The 25128-nt window shown below is 38.1% G+C and overlaps 1 protein-coding gene across 2 annotated transcripts in view; it reads right to left on the reverse strand.

Annotated features, from left to right (window-relative positions):
- Positions 1-296: 296 nt before the first annotated feature.
- Positions 297-25128, reverse strand: part of LOC128657369 (gastrula zinc finger protein XlCGF17.1-like) — a 79316-nt gene continuing 54484 nt past the window's right edge. For both annotated transcript variants that reach the window (XM_053711694.1, XM_053711693.1), the window contains exons 5-6: positions 2512-2601; positions 297-1536 (exon numbers count right to left, since the gene is read on the reverse strand). In XM_053711694.1, the coding sequence (XP_053567669.1) occupies positions 854-1536; positions 2512-2601 (773 nt within the window). In that variant the 3' untranslated portion in view covers positions 297-853. The remainder of the gene's footprint in view (positions 1537-2511; positions 2602-25128) is intronic.

Here is a 25128-nt window from a genome sequence, read left to right on the forward strand (position 1 = left end):
TGCCCCTCCAGGTAGGATTGTATATCCCATACGTCACTAGCTCATGGACTCTTGCCAATATGAAAGAAATGAATTTATCAGGTAAGTTCTTACATAAATTATTATAAGTTTTTTTTTCTTGTCCTCTCTCTTCTTTATCTCTTAAAAAAAAAATAGGAAAATATCTTTATTATGCACATTACTGTATAACCTATGATGATGTTATTATTATAAAATAGTATTATACACTTGTATTTCACATACTAGTTATGGTTATACTATATATATATATATATATATATATATATATATATATATATATATATATACACACACACTTATTGTTTTCTCTAGCACTAGTTAAAGGGACAGTTTACCCTAACATTTTCTCCAATTTTTTTCCTTGAATGTGCCCCCTATGACTTTTTATACCAGCTGCAGCGTATAAAATGTATGTGAAATTGCTCATTTATGCTTCCTTTTGCAAAATAAATAGATGGATTTGCTCTTTGAAACCACAGCCCATCAAAATAGGCTAGGCTTGTATCTTGCTATCTTATCACTCAAATGCTTCCATTTCTTCTCTTTCTCTCTGTATAAAACTTACAAAGAACAATTGAAAATGAAGATTTTACAACTTCATCTATTCCACCTACCACTGTGAGTGTAATTTCTTCTGCTGTCTGTGTTTAAATAGTTTCTCAATAGCCTATACCTAGGTATAGAAACTTTCGGGATAGGTGAGAGCTATTTGTAAACAATTTAATACACTCACACACGTACAATGAATCATTGGGAACAAATTAAATTAATGTTTTTGGATAAACTGTCCTTTTAAGCTCAGTAATGTAGTAGCCTCAAAGGATATAGTTACCTATTCAGAACATAACAAGGATTGCTCTCCTGTATGAGTTTTCTGATGAGCAATAAAATCAGATTTCCAGGTAAAATATTTTCCACATTGAGAACATGACAATCCTTTCTCTCCTGTATGATATTTCTGATGATAAACAAGATCTCCTTTCCAGACATAACTTTTACCACAATCAGGACATGAAAACGCTTTCTTTCCCGTGTGAGATTTCTGATGACTAATTAGATTTGATTTCCTGTTAAAACATTTCCCACATTCTGAACATGAAAATGGTTTCTCTCCTGTATGAATTATCTGGTGATTACGAACATCTGATCGCCGCATAAAACATTTCCCACATTCAGAACATGAAAATGGTTTCTCTCCTGTATGACTTTTCTCATGTGTAGTAAGAGTTGATTTCTGATTAAAACATTTCCCACAATAAGAACAAGAATATGATTTCTCTCCTTTATGAATGCTCTGGTGTTTAATAAGAGTTGATTTCTCTATAAAACATTTGCCACATTCAGAACATGAAAATGGTCTCTCTCCTGAATGGATTTTCTGATGATTAACAAGACTTGATTTCCTGGTAAAGCATTTTCCACATTCAGAACATACATTTCTCATGTGGCTTTCTTCACTTTGAAAAAGACTGCAAGAAGAATCAGCATTCTGGTCATATCTAGGATTATAATAATCTGTTAGAAGGAAAAACAATGGAAGTAATGTTATTTATCAATGTTGCATTTATCTTTTTTTCAGAATATTTTAATGGTTTCTTTAAATAGAGTAGGTTGAAATAATGAAACAATTACTGTTTTGAATTAGTGTCTAATACCAAGGGATTGGGACTAGGTATGACCTCTATACAACTTTCTAATTTATTCCTATTATCTACTTTGCACCAATATTTAGGTATCCTTTGTTGGAAAGCATAGCTAGGTAGGCTCAGCACCTCGGTGCTATTTGCTGATTGGTGGCTGCACATATAATAACAGAGTCATGAAGCTTTAATATGTAACCTTTGCTTGCTGTAATACATGTGAACAATCAAGTGTTTAACTGACAGCTGTAAATATACACAGCAGTGGTTTAATCTTTTGAGTGTCTGCAATACACACCGGAATAAACTTAGCTTTACCTCTGGTTCAGCCACCCATGTCCCAAGAAATGGAGCTAAAAGAGTAGAGACGCAGGCACTGGTAAACAAAAAAGTGACTATGCCAAAGGGGAAAGGTGTGGCTGTTTAGGGAGCAAGACTGATGCATTTTTAACGGTTCCATAGCCCATTTTATAAGCATTGCAAGCACTTGGGTTAATCTAGCCCTTAGTTTAATTATTCCAGGTTTGCTTCTGGTTATAATCTTAGCTAAAAATTAAAGTACAGAGCACACAATGTAGGGGGTGTACCTCACGGTTTAATGTAGGGGTCCAATGTGTTAAATACAGTATTCAGCAATATTACAAACGGAAATTAAGGGAAAGTGTGCTTTTATTTACTAAATACAAACATTCACAACAGTGTTTCTAACAGAATAAAGCAAAATAATAGAGGAAGGAGCAAATAACTTTTACCTAAAATTGCAAACACATGTACACTCTCACCTGTAACCCACGTCCTTCAAACACAACGAACATGCACATAAACACTAACTAGTAACCTGCACACTCACCTGAACAGTTACTGTCACTGGTTTCCTCATCCGAGGCTCCCAACAGATCTTCTGTTATCTCAACTTTCACTATATCAGGGTTATCTTTGTCTGTACAAATAAAGCAGATTCAGTTTTTATATCCCATGATCTAATTGTTATAACTTTACCATAGAACAGTTTGTGTATTTCCCAGACAGAGAATAGCACCAAACATTGAAATATTTGCTCTATTTCTTAATTTTTTAAAATTAAAACCTTTAACATCCACTATATTTTGTTATCTGCGCTTATAAACCAGACAGTAAACTACAAGGGAGAGCAGTAAGTAACTGTGTGCACAGCCCCGGCAGACTCTCACATTTTACTACTCACCGGCAGGGAGGGACCAATGTATTTTAGTCCGATGACTATTCATGTCATCTGTTTTATCCTTTTCTTCACATTTAATAGCCCACTGCTCAGGTTATTACCTGGTGGTACACACCCAGAGGCAGCTCTTTTTTTTCCCTTTCTGCCATGAGATTTTTGTTTAGTGAAATTTTTTCTGCAGGTGATTTTAAAATTCAATTAATTAATTTTAAAAACTATCCACAAACAAATTTGCTTTTAATTACTGTACAAAAAGAAAGGCAAGGAAATTACACAAGATCAAACAATGTGATCAATGAAACCAACGAAAACCTATTACAGCGCTAAGTCAACAGCCTAATATTAATTAGTTGTTATACACCAATAATAACAAATATATCCGTAGATGTTGAAATTGGGAAAAATATAAAATGCAATAATGGGGATAAATATACAGTGCAATAATAACAGTGATAAATCTCTTGCGTAAAAAGTCTTTCAATAGAGATCCCTTGGTTATAAGTAGTAATCCAGATCACAGTACCTCAGTTTAAAGTTGTGAAATATCAGACTTGCATAATGCGTAGTATAGAGGTAGAGATGTGGTTATTTTCACCTTCCCAGAAATCATTCACCCTGCTGCTCCCTTTGAGCCGTCCTTTCTTTGCACGGCTTTGTAAACAGTATAAACATGCAAAACAAGAAATAGAGCGCAAAGGAGATTCAAGTGTAGTTTATTAGTATACAATGACATGCATAATATTATCTACTCACACTGAGAATATTCAAGCCCATAGAGAGTTAAAATCCTGGCAGACTGCTCGCACGCCCAAATAAGACTGCTGTTGAATGTCTCTCGCTAACCGTCTGTACTCAGGGATATCCGGATTCACAACAGAATGACGGTTGCAGTGTTTAAGGCAATGGAATTGCGGCAGCTACTGTTTAAATCTCCCTATATGTGGTGAAGTAACTAATGACCCCAACGCATTTCTCCCGGTATTCACTGGGGCTCTCTCAAGAGGAATGTCGTATACCAGCTACTCCTAATGGTTAATATTTTATAGTATAGTTTTACCCGCTCCAGGGGGTGTGTAACTGAATTGGCCGCTATTGGTTAATCTGTGGACCAATCTAGATCCTCATTTCTAAGGGGTGTGTGTTAAAATAGCTTGTTGTAATCCAGCTGAAACTGAATAGTACCTCTGCCATATTCAATGCAAGCAAAGATTCAACAATCAAATTTTGATCTTGTAAGATCCTAACTCTAATACACAAAGTTAAAAATAAATAATACATTTCTTGGTGCTTATCAAAATTACAAATATAGAAATACATATATAAAAATATATAGTATATACTAAAAATTAGATATACATATATATATATATATATATATATATATATATATATATATATATATATATATATATATATATATATATATATATATAAATAAATATATAACAAAACTGACACACCAATTGATCAAAAAACGCAATTTAAAAAAAAACTAATGATTAAAAAGAAATTCATGTTTAAAAGAACTGAATTAAATGTGCTAGATATGTTCCTATTGTTTTGATTTACATATATGCTGCCACATCAATATCTATATTTAGTCCTAGAGGGTGTAAACTTTTGAGTTTATATATCCAATACGTTTCCAATTTTCTTAATTCTAATAATCTGTTTTGTCTAGTTGGTGCCACCCACCCTATGACTTGCTCTTTTAGAGATTTAGGGTTACTGTTGTGGTGTTCTAAAAAGTGTTTGGCCACATTATGTTTGACTAGTTTTTCCTTAATGCCATAAATGTGTTCATTCACCCAACGTTTAATCTGTCGCTTCTTGCGGCAAACATAAATTAGTCCACACCCACATTCTAACAAATAGACTACAAAAGTAGATTCACAATTACTTTTAAAATCAATTTCAAATGTATCAGTGCTATCTGCATTTTTGAAATATTTGGATCTATTTACATGTTTGCACATGTTACATCTTGGTTTCGTACATTTTAAAAGTGCCCTTCCAATTGGCCAACCAACTATCCCCCTGAGTTTTTACGGTTTTGATTGCCTTCAATCTACTGGGTGCTAAATTTTTGAGACTTTTCCCTTTTTTGAATGTAATATTCGGTTTATCACTTAAATGGGGTCCTAGCAAGAGATCAGCCTTCAAAAGAGGCCAATGTTTATTGAGTATACCTTTAATTGCATAGGCTCCCTCATTATATGTGGTAGTGAATCTAATACATTGGCTCTCTTTATTTTTGCCAGTGTTAGAATCCATTGTTTTTTATTCTTTTGGTTTGAAAAGATTATTTCTATCCTTAAGTTGTGCCTTACTTCGTGCCTCTTTATTTTTATTAATGTGATCAATGAATACATATCAGTTAGTCAACAATAGAAGTAATAGCAATGCCTCTAGGTGCAGGTCAGGGAAAGTAGTAAAAACACAAAAACTGCTTTTTTCACAGAATTAGGAGTTCAGGAAGGGGGGTGATAGTGAAGAGAGAGGAGCCGCAGTAAATATTTACATTGAGCTATAATGGAACAGTGAGACCTACAGGTAGAAATGAGAAGTGCAGGCACAAATTTGATTTTAACCAGCACAACTTTCTTTCTGCAAACATGCTGCATCTTCTACGATGACATCACAGATCACAACATGTTTTGCCTTGGGGGGCACATGGATTTATTATTTACAGAAACTTAAAATATTTTGTTTCTAAATTATATGTTTTTGGGGAAGCTTCTCTGATTAAATTGTCAGAATATCTGAAAAGTTTTATTTTGACAGACCAAGTGAAATAACCATCACAATAGAATTGGTTTTAATTTTCCACCAAAAAAAATACTAATTTATATTTCTTTCATGTAATTGGCAAGAGTCCATCCGCTAGTGACGTACAACCCTCACCACACCCACAATTCAGTTTTACAAACTTTGCCTTCTATGGAGGTGGTGAAGTAAGTTTGTGCTTGCTTTTTATGATTTCTTCTATGATAAGCGCTTCTAAGCATTCTAAAGCCCAATTCCTCTCAGAGTACAGTGTTTGTCAGAGGGATGTGAAGAGAGTATCACCTATTGATTTTATGGTTTTCCTTGCAGGAAATCTTTTCAAGGGTTCTCTGTTATCGGTCGTAGGGATTCATCTCCTACCTCCCTTTTCAGATTGATGATATACTCTTATACGATTACCTGTGCTGATAGTTTTCAGTACTGGTTTGGCTATCTGCTATATGTGGATGGGTGTCTTTCTGTAAGTATGTATCATTATTTAAGACACTATGTTTGGTGCTGTATGTATTTATATAAAGTTTTAAATATATGTATTTACTTATATTTGCCATGAGTCGGGTCTATGTGTATTTACCTTTTCAGTCTGGCAGTTTCAATATGGGAATCATGTTTTAGGAAGTTTTGGTCTTAACTGCGGTATAGTCTTTTTTCAATTTGATTTGTTTTTCTTTTAAAACTTGCGGGCAAATTAGGCTCGCGAGGGCGCAAAATGCTGTTATTTATTGCGTCACTCTTGGCGCGAGAACGAGAATTTTTTGGCGAGTTCGTAATTTCCTGCGTCTTAGTTGACGCCAGGTTGTTTGGCGCAATGTTGTGTTTGTTATGACACGAGTTGCGTCATTTCCGGATGTTTGTTGGTGCCAAAAAATTTATATACTTCCTTTTGCGTCGTGCGTCATACTTGGCGCCAAAACATTTACTTTCATTTTACCCCACTGCCTATATGCTCCTTGTCTTCTTTATGCTCAGAGGGCTATGCTATTTATTTTTTTGTCAATTTTAGCATTTGCATTTTTTCCAATTCCTGAAACTGTTATATGTGGAAATAAGATATTTTTGTTTAAATGTTATTTTTTCTTTTACATTTTACAAGAAGCTGTTGTAGGAACCATGCTGCCTGAACACAGTTCTAACAAAGCTAAGTGTATCTGTTGTAAGCTAGTGGAGGTTATATCTCCAGCTATAGTATGTAACAGTTGTCATGATAAGCTTTGATGCAGAAAAAGTTTCTATTAGTGCTAGTACAGTATCTGTTGTTCCCTCAACATCTAATGTACATGATATCCCTGTTGATATGAAAAATTATATTGCTGATGCGATACAGAAGGCTATGGCTGCTATTTCGCCTTCAAATAAACGTAAAAGGTCTTTTAAAACTTCTCATAATACTGATGAAATTTGTAATGACCGACAACATACTGATATATCCACCTCTGATGAGGATCTCTCTGATTCAGAAGATCCTACTTCAGACATTGACATTGATAAATCAACTTATCTTTTTAAGATTGAGTATATTCGTTCTTTGTTAAAAGAAGTGTTGATAACTTTGGATATTGAAGAGTCTGGTCCTCTTGATAATAAATCCAGTAAACGTTTAAATTCTGTCTATAAACCTCCTGTGATTACTCCTGAGGTTTTTCCTGTTCCTGATGCTATTTCTGATGTGATTTTGTTCCTTCTTCAAGGTTTAAAAAGTTGTATCCTTTGCCAGTGGCTAAGTTAAGAGTTTTGGGGAAAAGTCCCTAAGGTTGATGTAGCCATTTCTACTCTTGCTAAGCGTACTACTATCCCTATGGAAGATAGTACTTTTTTTTAAGGATCCTTTAGATAGAAAAATTGAATCTTATCTAAAAAAAACTAATTTACATTCTGGTTATATTCTCAGACCTGCTATTTCTATGGCTGATGTTGCGGCTGCATCAACTTTTTGGTTGGATAGCTTAGCACAACGGTAAAAAGATTCTGATTTGCATAGCATTGTTTGTTTGCTTCAACATGCTAATCATTTTATCTGTGATGCTATTTTTGATATAATTAAGATTGATGTTAAATCTATGTCCATGGCTATTTTAGCTAGCAGAGCTTTATGGTTCAAATCATGGAATGCTGACATGGTATCTAAATCTAGGTTACTATCTCTATCATTCCAGGGTAATACTTTATTTGGTTCCCAGTTGGATTCTATTATTTCCACTGTTACTGGGGGGAAGGGAGTTTTTTTGCCCCAAGATAAAAAGTCTATGGGTAAATCTAAAGCTTCTAATTGGTTTTGTTCCTTTCATCAGAATAGAGAACAGAAAACCACTCCTTCCCTTAAGGACTCTGGCTCCAATTGGAAGCCATCTTCGAGTTGGAAAAAATCCAAGCCTTATAAGAAATTAAAGTCAGCCCCCAAAACTGCATGAAGGAGCGGCCCTCAATCCAGTTCTGCTGGTGGGGGGCAGGTTAAAATTATTTCAAGATGTTGTTGCAGGTTCCGTTCAGAATCATTGGATTCAGAATATTGTCTCTCAGGGGTATCAAATAGGTTTCAGAATAAGACCTCCTGTAAAAAGATTTTTTCACTCTCACGTTTCAACAAATCCTGTGAAAGCTCAGGCCTTTCTGAAGTGTGTTTCAGATCTGGAGCTTTCAGGGGTAATTGTACCAGTTCCACTTCTGGAACAGGGTCTGGGTTTTTATTCAAATCTATTCATTGTCTCGAAGAAGGAAAAACATAATTTATGTAAGAACTTACCTGATAAATTCTTTCATATTGGCAAGAGTCCATGAGCTAGTGACGTATGGGATATACAATCCTACCAGGAGGGGCAAAGTTTCCCAAACCTCAAAATGCCTATAAATACACCCCTCACCACACCCACAATTTCAGTTTAACGAATAGCCAAGTAGTGGGGTGATAAAGAAAGGAGTAAAAAGCATCAACAAAGGAATTTGGAAATAATTGTGCTTTATACAAAAAAATCATAACCACCATAAAAAGGGTGGGCCTAATGGGCTCTTGCCAATATGAAAGAAATTAATTTATCAGGTAAGTTCTTACATAAATGATATTTTCTTTCATGTAATTGGCAAGAGTCCATGAGCTAGTGACGTATGGGATAGAAACACCCAAGATGCGGAACTCCACGCAAGAGTCACTTGAAAGGGAGGGATAAAATAAAAACAGCCTTTTTCTGCTGAAAAAAATTAATCCACAACCCAAGATATAAGTTTATTCTCATAAATGAAAAGAAAAACTTAAAACATAAGCAGAAGAATCAAACTTAAACAGCTGCCTGAAGAACGTTTCTACCAAAAACTGTTTCTGAAGAAGCAAATACATCAAAACGGTAGAATTTAGTAAATGTATGCAAAGAAGACCAAGTTGCTGCTTTGTAAATCTGATCAACTGAAGCTTCATTCTTAAAAGCCCATGAAGTGGAGACTGATCTAGTAGAATGAGCTGTAATTCTCTGAGGCGGGGCTTGACCCGACTCCAAATAAGCTTGATGAATCAAAAGCTTTAACCACGAAGCCAAGGAAACAGCAGAAGCCTTCTGACCTTTCCTAGAACCAGAAAAGATAACAAATAGACTAGAAGTCTTCCTGAAATCTTTAGTAGCTTCAACATATTTCAAAGATCTTACCACATCCAAAGAATGCAAGGATCTCTCCAAAGAACTCTTGGGATTAGGACACAAGGAAGGAACAACAATTTAATGTTGTTATAATTCACAACCTTAGGTAAGAATTTAAATGAAGTCCGCAAAACCGCCTTATTCTGATGAAAAATCAGAAAATGAGATTCACAAGAAAGTGCAGATAATTCAGAAACTCGTCTAGCAGAAGAGATGGCCAAAAGGAACAACACTTTCCAAGAAAGTAGTTTAATGTCCAAAGAATGCATAGGCTCAAATGGAGGAGGATGTAAAGCCTTTTTTTTTTTTTTTGAAATATTTATTTATACACCAACATTTAGTACACAACATAACATTAAAATCGCCATGCAGGGCTTGATATCATAACATGAATAGTACTTAGAGAACAATTGACAACAAAATGAATACAATTATTATGTATCCTTTGTTAATATACCAAAACAATATGTGCTCGATGAAGGTATTTTATACAAACCTTATAGGCTAACCACTCAAACCAAACAAAAACAAAACAAAACAAAGCAAGAAAACAAAACAGATCAGGACAAGAGAGAGAAAAAAAATAAAAAAAATAAAAAATATATAAATATAAATTATATATAAAGCATACTAATAGTATCTTCTCTCCTCTAATCCACACCCTACAGCTATCTATTCAAAATTTCCACTATTCATCATTCTTCCCAAATGCCTATATCTGTCTGTTAAGAGCAATTGCTGAAATAAAGTCGAATCCTGCAGATGCAGTAGGACCTGTTTTTTTATATTTTCAGCTTGATCATCTATTACCAAGTCCCATTTCGCCAAAAACAATTTAATTTGATTATCCTTAAGTATCCTGGGATCTTTACTATCTACTATAAGTTGCGTAACCATATTACCCAAGAACGTGGAGAAACTTGGGGCACTTTTCCCTTTCTAATTACATAGAATTAGCTGTCTGGCCGCTAATATTACAGTATTGATTAAATGTTTATTGGTCCTTTTTTTATCAGACACCAGAAATAGTATGTCTTCTATCTTAAACTTGATACTGGGTGTTAAAAACTTATTGATCCAAAATTCAACTTTACACCAATATTGTTTTATCTTTGGACACTGATAAAAGACGTGTAATAAATCCGCCTTTTCGGCATTGCATCTAGAACATTTACCTGATTCTTGTCTTTTCCATCTGGAAATCCACCAGGGAGTCAGATAGGCTCTGTTTAATAATTTAATATGAGACTCTCTAAATGATATCACACGAGTGTATTCCAGTATAAGGGAGAAACTTCCTTTGAAGCGATCATATGTTAAGTTTCTCAAATCCTTATTCCATTTAGAGAACAAGCCTGCCATTTTCCCCTGTGCTTCCATAGTGTTCAATTTTTGATATAAAAAGGAGATTGAGTATTTCCCTGCTTGATATAGCTTAATACTCGATTCGATAAAATTTGAGATAGATACCTTTGGGTCCCATAATTTGTTAGTGTCAATAAAATGCCGCACTTGCAGGTATGCAAAGAAGTGTGTTCTGTTAAGATTAAATTCAGTTACTAAGGAGTTAAAGGTCTTGACAGTTTTAGATTGATTATCTATTAGCTGAATAATTTTAGTTAATCCTTTCTCATTCCAATCTTTAAAGGCAGATGTATCCATCCCACTAATAAAATGTGGGTTGCCCTGAATCGGTAGATATTCAGACATTCTTGTATCTGAGGCAAACGACTGACATATTTTCTTCCAAGCTTTTGTAATATTATGTACTGTATACTGAAAACTTGTCCTATCAATTTGTTTTGTCATCGGAAAATGAAGAAGCGCCGTTAAGGATAATGGAGAGATTGCTTTATCCTCATTTCTGTAGTTAGTCATGTATTCATTGCCCACTAACCAGTCTAATGCATTTTTTGCCATGCCCACCCAATTATAATATTTCACATTTGGGAAAGCTAATCCTCCATCTAATCTTGTATGTGACAGATTTTTCAGGGCTATTCGTGGCTTCCCCTTCTTCCAAAGAAATTGTAGACATTGTGAATTAAACCGCCGCATGTCTTTTGCTGGAATAAAGGCGGGAATATTTTGGATCAGAAAGAGAATTTTCGGGAATAGCATCATTTTAATAATTGTTATTTTAGCCGATAGAGATAAAGGCAATTTAGCCCAGTTTTGGAGCAGGTTGGTACATTTTTGCCAAATAGGAACATAATTCAATTTGTACCAATCTGCTGGATTTTTTGAGAGAGTTATTCCAAGGTATCGAATCTTAGAAGATGCCTGTTTAAAAGGATTTACCAATAAGCTATTTCTTCTCTTAATAATCCACAATATTTCGGATTTATCCACGTTAATTTTATAACCCGAAAAACTACTGAAGTCCCTAATAATCTCTAGTATGCAGGGTATATTTTCCTTTGTGTTACTGATATAAAATATAATATCGTCTGCATACATTGACATAACAGTTTTTTTTATTTCCTAACATAGTTCCCTCTAGCTTCTCTCTGCATAGAATTGCTAAGGGTTCTAGGGAAATATTAAACAAGAGTGGAGATAGTGGGCAACCCTGTCTAGTTCCTTTCTGTAGATCAATACTGGGTGATCTTATCCCGTTCATCTTGATATAAGAAATTGGATTCCGGTATATTAATTTGATGTAATTGGCAAGGTTTCCCACTATCCCAAATTTCCCCATCTTATTAAATAAGTGGTTCCAAGAGATAGAGTCGAATGCCTTTTCGGCATCGACCGTCAATAAAGCAAAGTCAACCTGTTTGAGCTTCTTATCTTTCTGATTATGCATCATCAATTCAATAAGGAACATTGCAGTCCTAATATTTTTCTGTATAGTTCTCTTTGGCATAAACCCACTCTGATCCGGATGTATTAGGTCTCCTAGTACTACTTTTAATCTTTCGGCTAAAACACTAGCTATTATCTTATAATCTGCATTGAGCAGAGATATGGGTCGATATGCATCCATTGCCTCTACATCCTTATCTTTTTTATAGATCAAAGTAATATTGGCCTCCGTGAAATATCTTGAGGGAGATATGTTCTTAATAAAATAACTGTTATATAGGCATACTAATACTTGGCTAATATTCTCCTGCAGAATTTTGTAAAATTCCATAGGTATCAAATCTGGACCTGGGGCTTTACCACAAGAGGCAGACTTGATAACTTGTATTATTTCTTCTGCTGTTATCTCTTTATTCAGGAACTCTAGTTGTTCCGACTTGATTTTTGGTACCTCGATTTTGTTCCAGAATTTAGTCATTGTTTCTAAGTCTGTTTTACCCATAGAGTATAGTGTTTTATAAAAGGAATGAAATTTAGCCAAGATATCTTTTGGCGCCGTAAACCTTTTGCCATTCAACTTAATGGCTCCAATATAATTATTATTCCTTTTACTTTTGACTATTTTAGCAAGTAGTTTAGCCGTCTCTGGCGTAAATCTGCTGTATCTAACTTTATTATTGATATCTCTTTGGAAGATCTGCTGGTTTAGAAAAACTTCCCTCTCTGTTTTAGCCTCTTGATACTTTTGCCAGTTTGCCCTAGAGACATTATTTAGATATCTTGTGTAACTATTTTTTAACTGGTTTGACAGTTGATCCTCTCTCAGTCTTAAATTCTTTTTTCTTGCACTCATATAAGCCTTAATTTGTCCTCTAAGAAACGCCTTGGCTGTTTCCCAAAAGATTTCAATCTTTGACAAATAACTTTTATTAAGAGATACATATTCCTTCCATTTGGAGAGTAGCCAGTTTCTAAATTTGAAATTAGCTAAGAGAAAAGAGGGGAAAAAAAAGCTTGCTCTATTCTCTGAAGGGGGCTTCAGTTGGTCAATAGAGATTGAGGTAACCGCATGATCCGAGACCATAATGTTTGAGATATCTGATGAGATCTCAGCGCCCAATAACGATTCACTTATTAATATCATATCTATTCTTGAAAAACTCTTGTATGTCTTTGATTCACAAGTATAGGCTCTCTCATCAGGATGCTGAGTCCTCCAAATATCCCTCAATTTAAGATTTTTAGTGAAACTGTCAAGACCCTTTGCCTCCCTAGAGTACCTAGCGCTCTTACTATTCTTTAGTCTATCTAAAGGGGGGTTAAAGACTCTATTAAAGTCACCTCCTATTATAATTTGAGTGTCTATGTATTCTATAAGCTTAGTATATAAGTTTTGCCAGAAAATTGGACAATATTCATTTGGCGCATATACTGAGCAGATTGTAAAATTAAGGCCTGTAAAGCCTTAAAATCCAAATTAAGACTCCAAGAAGGAGAGATTGATTTAATGACAGGCTTGATATGAACCAAAGCCTGTACAAAACAGTGAATATGAGGAAGTTTAGCAATCTTTCTGTGAAATAAAACAGAAAGAGCAGAGATTTGTCCCTTCAAGGAACTTGCAGACAAACCCTTATCCAAACCATCCTGAAGAAACTGTAAAATTCTAGAAATTCTGAAAGAATGCCTAGAGAATTTATGAGAAGAACACCATGAAATATAAATCTTCCAAACTCGATAATAAATCTTTCTAGAAACAGATTTACGAGCCTGTAACATAGTATTAATTACTGAGTCAGAGAAACCTCTATGACTAAGCACTAGGCGTTCAATTTCCATACCTTCAAATTTAATGTTTTCAGATCCTGATGGAAAAACGGACATTGAGACAGAAGGTCCGGCCTTAATGGAAGTGGCCAAGGTTGGCAAATGAACATCCAAACAAGATCTGCATACCAAAACCTTTGAGGCCATGCTGGAGCCACCAGCAACACAAACAAATGCTCCATGATGATTTTGGAGATCACTCTTGGAAGGACTAGAGGAGGGAAAATATAATCAGGTTAATAACACCAAGGAAGTGTCAACGCATCCACTGCTTCCGCCTGAGGATCCCTGGACCTGGACAGGTACCTGGGTAGTTTCTTGTTTAGATGAGAAGCCATCAGATCTATTTCTGGAAGACCCCACATCTCAACAATCTGAGAAAACACATCTGGATGGAGTGACCACTTCCCTGGATGTAAAGTCTGACGGTTGAGATAATCCGCTTATAATACCTGGGATATGAACCGCAGAAATTAAACAGGAGCTGGATTCCGCCCAGGCAAGTATCCGAGATACATCTTTCATAGCTTGGGGACTGTGAGTCCCACCCTGATGATTGACATATACCACAGTTGTGATATTATTTGTCTCAAAACAAAAGAATGGCTCTCTCTTTAACAGAGAGCAAATATGAAGAGCCCTGAAAATCGCACGGAGTTCCAAAATATTGATTGGTAATCTCGCCTCTTGAGATTTCCAAACTCCTTGTGTTGTCTTGAGATCCCCAAACAGCTCCCCAACCTAAAAGAACAAAAGAGGCCCCTTGAACTATACAATAGTGATCTAACCTCCAAGTCAGAGATAGTCGAACATTGAGATTTAAGGATATCAATTGTGATATCCTTGTATAATCCCTGCACCATTGGTTCAGCATACAAAGCTGAAGAGGTCTCATGTGAAAACGAGCAAAGGGGATCACGTCTGATGCTGCAGTCATGAGACCTAAAACCTCCATGCACATAGCTACTGAAGGGAATGACTGAGACTGAAGGTTCAGACAGTCTGCAACCAATTTTAAACGTCTCTTGTCTGTTAGGGACAGAGTCATGGAAACTGAATCTATCTGGAAACCTATAAAGGTGACCCTTGTCTGAGGAATCAAAGAACTTTTTGGTAAATAGTTGATTTGTGTGAGATTCTGCAGAACGTAAAGACTGAGCTAGTACCAAGATATCATCCAAATAAGGAAACACAGCAATACCCTGCTCTCTGATTACAGATAGTAGGTCACTGAGAACCTTTGAAAAGACTCTTGGAGCTGTCGCTAGGCCAAAAGGAAGAGCGACAAATTGGTAATGCTTGTCTAGAAAAGAGAATCTCAGAAACTTATAATGATCTGGATGAATCGGAATATGAAGATATGCATCCTGCAAGTCTATTGTGGAAATATAATGTCCTTGCTGAACAAAAAGCAGAATAGTCCTTATAGTCACCATTTTGAAAGTTGGTACTCTTACATAACGATTCAAAATTTTCAGATCCAGAACTGGTCTGAATGAATTTTCTCTTTCTTTGGGACAATGAATAGATTTGAATAAAACCCCAAACCCTGTTCCTGAAACGGAACTGGCATGATTACCCCTGAAAACTCCAGGTCTGAAACACACTTCAGGAAAGCCTGAGCCTTTACTGGATTTGCTGGGATGCATGAGAGAAAATATCTTCTCACAGGAGGTCTTACTCTGAATCCTATTCGGTACCCCTGAGAGACAATAATCAGAATCCATTGATTTTGGACAGAATTTATCCAAACATCCTTGAAAAATTTTTAATCTGCCCCCTACCAGCTGAGCTGGAATGAGGGCCGCACCTTCATGCGGACTTGGGGGCTGGCTTTGGTTTCTTAAATGGCTTGGATTTATTCCAATTTGAGGAAGGTTTCCAATTGTAAACAGATTCCTTGAGGGAAGGATTAAGTTTCTGTTCGTTATTTTGTCAAAAGGAACGAAAACGGTTAGAAGCTTTAGATTAACCCTTAGGTCTTTTATCCTGAGGCAAAAAAACTCCCTTCCCCCCAGTGACAGTTGAAATAATCGAATCCAACTGAGAATCAAATAACTTATTACCTTGGAAAGAGTAGAGATAGCCCCATCAACTTTGGGGATCTTTTCCCAAAACTCCAATGTAACTGCTGGCAAAGGATACAATTTTTTAAACTTTTGAAGAAGGAATAAAAGAAGTACCAGGCCTATTCCATTCCTTAGAAATCATATCAGAAAACAGAATTTATGCTTACCTGATAAATTTCTTTCTCCTACGGTGTGTCCGGTCCACGGCTTCATCCTTACTTGTGGGATATTCTCTTCCCCTACAGGAAATGGCAAAGAGAGCACACAGCAAGAGCTGTCCATATAGCCCCCCCTCTGGCTCCGCCCCCCAGTCATTTGACCGACGGTTAGGAGAAAAAGGAGAAACCATAGGGTGCCGTGGTGACTGTAGTGTATGGAATAAAAAATTTTTAAACCTGACTAAAAGCCAGGGCGGGCCGTGGACCGGACACACCGTAGGAGAAAGAAATTTATCAGGTAAGCATAAATTCTGTTTTTTTCCTACATTGGTGTGTCCGGTCCACGGCTTCATCCTTACTTGTGGGAACCAATACCAAAGCTTTAGGACACGGATGAAGGGAGGGAACAAGTCAGGTAACCTAAACAGAAGGCACCACGGCTAGCAAAACCTTTCTCCCAAAAACAGCCTCCGAAGAAGCATAAGTATCGAATTTGTAAAATTTGGCAAAAAGTATGCAGAGAAGACCAAGTCTCTGCCTTACAGATCTGATCAACAGAAGCCTCGTTCTTGAAGGCCCATGTGGAAGCCACAGCTCTAGTAGAGTGAGCTGTAATTTGTTCAGGAGGCTGCCGTCCGGCAGTCTCATAAGCCAATCGGATGATGCTTTTCAGCCAAAAAGAAAGAGAGGTAGCAGTAGCTTTCTGCCTTCTCCTCTTACCAGAATAAACGACAAACAAGGATGATGTCTGTCTGAAATCCTTTGTTGCTTCTAAATAGAATTTTAAAGCACGGACCACATCTAGGTTGTGTAACAAACGTTCCTTCTTCGAAACTGGATTCGGACACAGAGAAGGAACAACTATTTCCTGGTTAATATTCCTGTTGGAAACCACTTTTGGAAGAAAACCAGGCTTGGTACGTAAAACTACCTTATCTGTATGGAATACCAGATAGGGAGAAGTATACTGTAAAGCAGATAATTCAGAAACTCTTCTAGCAGAAGAAATAGCAACCAAAAACAGAACTTTCCAAGATAGTAACTTAATATCTATGGAATGTAAGGGTTCAAACGGAACCCCCTGAAGAACTGAAAGAACTAAATTTAGACTCCAAGGTGGAGTCATAGGTCTGTAGACAGGCTTGATTCTAACTAACGCCTGTACATCTGGCACGGCTGCCAGACGTTTGTGTAACAAAACAGACAAAGCAGATATCTGTCCTTTTAAAGAACTAGCTGACAAACCTTTATCCAAACCCTCTTGGAGAAAGGAAAGTATCCTAGGAATTTTAATTTTACTCCAAGAGAATCCCTTAGATTCACACCAACGGATATATTTTTGCCATATCTTATGGTAAATTTTCCTAGTCACAGGTTTTCTGGCTTGAACCAGAGTATCTATAACTGAATCTGAAAACCCACGCTTAGATAGAATCAAGCGTTCAATTTCCAAGCAGTCAGTTGCAGAGAGACTAGATTTGGATGTTCGAATGGACCTTGTACTAAAAGATCCTGTCTCAAAGGTAGCTTCCATGGTGGAGCCGATGACATATTCACCAGGTCTGCATACCAGGTCCTGCGTGGCCATGCAGGATCTATTAGAATCACCGAGGCCTTCTCCTGTTTGATCCTGGCTACAAGCCTGGGAAAGAGAGGGAACGGTGGAAACACATAAGCTAGATTGAACGACCAAGGCGCCACTAATGCATCCACTAGTGTCGCCCTGGGATCCCTGGATCTGGACCCGTATCGAGGAACCTTGAAGTTCTGATGATACGCCATCAGATCCATATCTGGAGTGCCCCATAGTTGAGTTAACTGGGCAAAGACCTCCGGGTGAAGTTCCCACTCCCCCAGATGGAAAGTCTGACGACTCAAATAATCCGCCTCCCAGTTGTCTACTCCTGGGATGTGGATTGCAGATAGGTGGCAAGAGTGATCCTCCGCCCATTTGATGATCTTGGATACCTCTCTCATCGCCAAGGAACTCTTTGTTCCCCCCTGATGATTGATGTACGCTACAGTCGTCATGTTGTCCGACTGAAATATTATGAATCTGGCCTTCGCTAGGTGAGGCCAGGCCAGGAGCGCATTGAATATCGCTCTCAGTTCCAAAATGTTTATCGGGAGGAGAGACTCTTCCCGAGACCATAGACCCTGAGCTTTCAGGGACTCCCAGACCGCGCCCCAGCCTAAGAGACTGGCGTCGGTCGTGACGATGACCCACTCTGGTCTGCGGAAACTCATTCCCTGAAACAGGTGATCCCGAGTCAACCACCAGCGGAGTGAGTCTCTGGTTACCTGGTCTATTTGAATCTGGGGAGACAAGTCTACATAATCCCCATTCCACTGTTTGAGCATGCACAGTTGTAATGGTCTTAGATGAATTCGAGCAAAAGGAACCACGTCCATTGCTGCAACCATTAATCCTATTACCTCCATGCACTGAGCTATGGAAGGCTGAGGAATAGATTGAAGAACTTGACAAGCGTTTAGAAGCTTTAATTTTCTGACCTCTGTCAGAAAAATCTTCATTTCTACAGAATCTATTATTGTTCCCAGAAAAGGAACCCTTGTGGACGGGGACAGGGAACTCTTTTCTACGTTCACCTTCCACCCGTGAGACCTGAGAAAGGCTAACACAATGTCTGTATGAGCCCTTGTTTTGGAAAGGGACGACGCTTGGATTAGAATGTCGTCTAGGTAAGGTGCTACAGCAATGCCCCTCGGTCTTAGAACCGCTAGAAGGGAACCTAGCACCTTTGTGAAAATTCTGGGAGCAGTGGCTAAACCGAATGGAAGAGCCACGAACTGGTAATGTTTGTCCAGAAAGGCGAACCTCAGGAACTGATGATGATCTTTGTGGATAGGAATATGCAGGTACGCATCCTTTAAGTCCACGGTAGTCATATATTGACCCTCCTGGATTGTTGGTAAAATCGTCCGAATGGTTTCCATTTTGAATGATGGAACTCTGAGGAATTTGTTTAGAATTTTTAAATCCAGAATTGGCCTGAAAGTTCCCTCTTTTTTGGGAACTACAAACAGGTTTGAGTAAAAACCCAGACCTTGTTCCGCTGTTGGAACTGGGTGTATCACTCCCATCTTTAATAGGTCTCCTACACAATGTAAGAATGCCTGTCTCTTTATCTGGTCTGAAGATAAGCGAGACATGTGGAACCTTCCCCTTGGAGGAAGTTCCTTGAACTCTAGAAGATACCCCTGAGAGACTATTTCTAGTGCCCAGGGATCCGGAACATCTCTTGCCCAAGCCTGAGCAAAGAGAGAAAGTCTGCCCCCTACTAGATCCGGTCCCGGATCGGGGGCTACCCCTTCATGCTGTCTTGGTAGCAGCCGCAGGCTTCTTGTCCTGTTTACCCTTGTTCCAGCCTTGCATTGGTTTCCATGCTGGTTTAGGCTGGGAAGTGTTACCCTCTTGTCTAGAGGCTACAGAGTTAGGAGTCGGTCCGTTCCTGAAATTGCGAAAGGAACGAAAATTAGATTTGTTCTTAGCCTTGAAAGGCCTGTCCTGTGGGAGGGCATGGCCCTTTCCCCCAGTGATGTCTGAAATAATCTCCTTCAATTCTGGCCCGAAAAGGGTCTTACCTTTGAAAGGAATATTAAGCAATTTTGTTTTGGACAACACATCCGCCGACCAAGATTTTAGCCAAAGCGCTCTGCGCGCCACTATTGCAAAACCTGAATTTTTCGCCGCTAATTTAGCCAATTGAAAAGCGGCATCCAAAATAAAGGAATTAGCCAACTTTAGTGCGTGAATTCTGTCCATGACTTCATCATATGGAGTCTCCCTTTGGAGCGAATTTTCTAGTTCCTCGAACCAAAAAGACGCCGCCGTGGTGACAGGAATAATGCACGAAATTGGTTGGAGAAGGAAACCTTGCTGAACAAATATCTTTTTAAGCAATCCTTCCAATTTTTTATCCATAGGATCTTTGAAAGCGCAACTGTCCTCAATAGGAATAGTTGTGCGCTTGGCTAACGTTGAAACTGCCCCCTCAACCTTAGGGACTGTTTGCCATGCGTCCCTTCTAGGGTCGACAATGGGGAACATTTTCTTAAATATAGGAGGTGGAACAAAAGGTATACCTGGCTTCTCCCACTCCTTAGTCACTATGACCGCCACCCTCTTGGGTATCGGAAAGGCATCAGCGTGCACAGGGATCTCTAAGAATTTGTCCATTTTGCACAACTTCTCTGGAATCACCAAAGAGTCACAATCATCAAGAGTAGTTAGCACCTCCTTAAGCAGGGCGCGGAGATGTTCTAACTTAAATTTAAATGCCACGATATCAGGTTCTGCCTGCTGAGAAGCTTTTCCTGAATCAGAAATTTCTCCCTCAGACAGGCCCTCCCTCACTGCCAATTCAGACTGATGTGAGGGTATAACAGATAAATTATCGTCAGCGCCCACTTGCTCATCCTCTGTATTTTAAACTGAGCAATCACGCTTTCTGGGAAACTGGCAGTTTGGATACAAGATTTGCTATAGAATAATCCATTACTGCAGTTAATTGCTGCATAGTAACAAGCATTGGCGCGCTAGATGTACTAGGTATCGCCTGCGCGGGCAAAACTGGTGTTGACACAGAAGGAGAGGATGATGAGCTATCCCCACTACCTTCGTTTGAAGAATCATCTTGGGCAACCTTATTAAATGTGACAGTACTGTCCTTACTTTGTTTGGATGCCATGGCACAATTTGAACATACATTTAAAGGGGGAACCACCTTGGCCTCCATACACACAGAACATATGCTATCTGAAGGTACAGACATGTTAGACAGATTTTGGCAGGCTATTAATGCAATAAAAACGTTTTTAAACAAAACCGTTACTGTCTCTTTAAATAATAAACAGAGCACACTTTATTTCTGAATGTTTGAAAAACTATGAAGGAAATATCTGATCTTTACAAAATTTACACCCCAGTGTCTTAATGCTTTGAAAGTATTGCACACCAAAGTCTCTAACCCCTTAAATGAGCAAACCGGAGCCAATTGTTCAATTTACCGGTTTAAACACACTACAGTCCCTGCCACAGACTTTGCTGCGGCTTTTACCTTCCTTGGGGGTTATTCACCACAGAAATGAGCCTTCCTGAGTCCGTTTTTTAGCCACAGGACCCTCTCACATGAAGCTGCATGCACTGCCTCTAGAAGTAACTGCGCAACTGAGGTGCGAAAATGAGGCCTCCTCCCTCTGCATACCAGAGTGAAGGGGCCTTCCTGACTAGATTAGGCATCTAAACAACTGCCAGGCGTAATAAAAACATTCCCAAAAGTGTTTCAAATTCACAAAACACTCCAAATGTCATATAAATATAATATAAACCAATCGATTTAGCCCACAATAGTGTCAACCAGCATAGAGCCCATTTTATAAGCCTTCATTCTGTTATGAGTCTGAGAAAAAGGCTTACCAATCCCATAAGGGAAAACTGACAGTCTTCTAGCATTACTATGTCTTGTTAGAAAAGAGACTTGTCATACCTGGAGCAGAAAAGTCTGCAAACTGTTCCCCCCAACTGAAGTTCTCTGGTTTCAACAGTCCTGCGTGGGAACAGCAATGGATTTTAGTTACTGGTGCTAAAATCATACTCCTCTTTTAACAGAACTCTTCATCACTTTCTGTTGTAGAGTAAATAGTACAAACCGGCACTATTTTAAAATAACAAACTCTTGATAGAAGAAATAAAACTACAACTAACACCACATATTCTTTACCATCCCCGTGGAGATGCTACTTGTTCAGAGCGGCAAAGAGAATGACTGGGGGGCGGAGCCAGAGGGGGGGCTATATGGACAGCTCTTGCTGTGTGCTCTCTTTGCCATTTCCTGTAGGGGAAGAGAATATCCCACAAGTAAGGATGAAGCCGTGGACCGGACACACCAATGTAGGAGAAATAGCATCAAGAACTGGAAAAACCTCTGGAGTAGCCACAGGAGGTTAATAAACAGAATTTAAATGTTTACTAGTTTTAATATCAAGAGAACTAGTTTCCTCAATATCCAATGTAATCAACACTTCTTTTAACAAAGAACGAATATACTCCATTTTAAATAAATAAGTAGATTTGTCAGTGTCAATATCTGAGGAAGGATCTTCTGAATCAGATAGATACTCATCAGAGAAGGATAATTCAGTATGTTGTCGGTAATTTGAAATTTCATCAACTTTATGAGAAGTTTTAAAAGACCTTTTACGTTTATTAGAAGGCGGGATGGAGACAAATTCTTTTAAATTCTTTTAAATTCACAGGTATATCTTTTACATTAGATGTTGAAGGAACAGCAACAGGCAATGTACTATTACTGATGGACACATTATCTGCATGTAAAAGTTTATCATGACAACTATTACAAACCACAGCTGGAGATATAATCTCCACAAGTTTACAACAAATGCACTTAGCTTTGGTAGAACTGTTATCAGGCAGCAGGGTTCCAACAGTGATTTCTGAGACAGGATCAGATTGAGACATCTTGCAAAATGTAAGAGAAAAAACAACATATAAAGCAAAATTATCAATTTCCTTATACGGAAGTTTCAGGAATGGGAAAAAATGCAAACAGTATAGTCCACTGACATAGAAAAAAGGCAAGAGGTATATAGGAATGGGGTTTTAAATAATGAAATTATTTGGCGCCAAGTATGACGCACAACGTAACTAAAAAATTTTTGGGCGCTAACAACATCCAGAAATTACACACTCCCTTCATTAATGACGCAACCTTGTGCAAGGAACAGCATCAACTAAGACACCGGAAATGACGAATTTGCGTCATTGGACGTACCTTCGTGCAAAAAAATTCTCGCGCCAAGAATGACACAATAAACTTTGGCATTTTGTGCCCTCGCCGGCCTAATTTTGCCCGCGAAATTGAAAGAAAAAAACAGTCAATTTGAAAAAAAGACTAAACCCCAGGTAAGAAAAATATTTCCTAAATATGTTTTTCCCCAAATATGAAACTGACAGTCTGGAAAAGGAAATACATAAACCTGACTCATGGCAAATATAAGTACAATACATATATTTAGAACTTTATATTAATGCATAAAGTGCCAAAATATTGCTGACTGTGTCTTAAGTAATAAAAACATACTTACCAAAAGACACCCATCCACATATAGCAGATAGCCAAACCAGTACTGAAACAGTTATCAGTAGAGGTAATGGAATATCAGAGTATATCGTCGATCTGAAAAGGGAGGTAGGAGATGAATCTCTATGACCGATAACAGAGAACCTATGAAATAGATCTACCGTGAGGAAAACCATGGCATTCAATAGGTGATACTCCCTTTACATCCCTCTGACATTCACTGTACTCTGAGAGGAACCGGGCTTCAAAATGCTGAGAAGCGCATATCAACGTAGAAATCTTAGCACAAACTTACTTCACCACCTCCATAGGAGGCAAAGTTTGTATGGACTCTTGACAATTACATGAAAGAAATTCATTCAGACCAGTTCTGGATCTGAAGTTTTTGAATCAATTTGTAAGGATCCCAACTTTCAAGATGGTGACTATAAGGACTATTCTGGCTTTTGTTCAGCAAGGTCATTACATGTCCTCAATAGACTTACAGGATGCGTATCTTCACATTCTGATTCATCCAGACCACTATCGGTTTCTGCGGTTTTTGAGATTCTCTTTTCTAGACAAGCATTACCAATTTGTTGCTCTTCCATTTGGCCTAGCAACAGCTCCAAGAATTTTTTCAAAGGTTCTCGGTGCTCTTCTATCTGTAATCAGAGAGCAGGGTATTGCAGTGTTTCCTTATTTGGACGATATCTTGATACTGGCTCAATCTTTTCATTTAGCAGAATCTCACACAAATCAACTTGTGTTGTTTCTTCAAAGACATGGTTGAAGGATCAATTTACCAAAGAGTTTCTTGATTCCTCAGACAAGGGTTACCTTTTTAGGTTTCCAGATAGATTCAGTATCCATGACCCTGTCTTTAACAGACAAGAGAGGTTTGAAGTTGGTTTTAACCTGTCTAAACCTTCAGTCTCTATCATTTCCTTCAGTAGCTATGTGCATGGAAGTTTTAGGTCTCATGACTGCAGCATCGAACGCAATCCCCTTTGCTCATTTTCATACAAGACCTCTGCAGCTTTGCATGCTGAATCAATGGTGCAGGGATTATACTCAGATAACACAATTGACATTCTTAAATCCCAACACGCAACGCTCTCTGTCTTGGTGGTTAGCCCATCATCAGATTATTCAAGGGGCCTCTTTTGTTCGTCCTTCCTGGACTGTGATTTCAACAGATGCAAGTCTCACAGGTTGGGGAGCTGTCTGGTGGTCTCTGACAACACAAGGAGTTCGGAATCCTCAAGAGGCGAGGTTACCAATCAATATTTTAGAACTCCGTGCTATTTTCAGGGCTCTTCAAGCTTGGCCTCTATTAAAGAGAGAATCATTCATTTGTTTTCAGACAGACAATATCACAACTGTGGCATATGTCAATCATCAGGGTGGGACTCGCAGTCCTTTAGCGATGAAAGAATAATCTCTGATACTTTCTTGGGCGGAATCCAACTCATGTCTAATTTCTGCGATACATATCCCAGGTGTAGACAATTGGGAAGCGGATTATCTCAGCCATCAGTCTTTACATCCAGGGGAGTGGCCTCACCATCCAGATGTATTTTGTCAGATTGTACGGATGTGGAGTCTTTCCAAAATAGATCTGATGGCTACCCATCTAAACAAAAAGCTTCCCAGGTACCTTTCCAGGTCCAGGGATCCTCAGGCGGAGATGGTGGATGCGTTAGCAGTTCCTTGGTTTTACCAACCTGCTTATATGTTTCCACCTCTAGTTCTTCTTCCAAGGATGATCTCCAAGATCATAATGGAACAATTGCATGTGTTTCTGATAGCACCAGCATGGCCTCACAGGTTTTGGTATGCGGATCTTGTCTGGATGTCTAGTTGCCAACCTTGGCCACTTCCTTTAAGG

Source organism: Bombina bombina, chromosome 4, assembly GCF_027579735.1.
Source record: "Bombina bombina isolate aBomBom1 chromosome 4, aBomBom1.pri, whole genome shotgun sequence".
Lineage (NCBI taxonomy): Eukaryota > Metazoa > Chordata > Amphibia > Anura > Bombinatoridae > Bombina > Bombina bombina.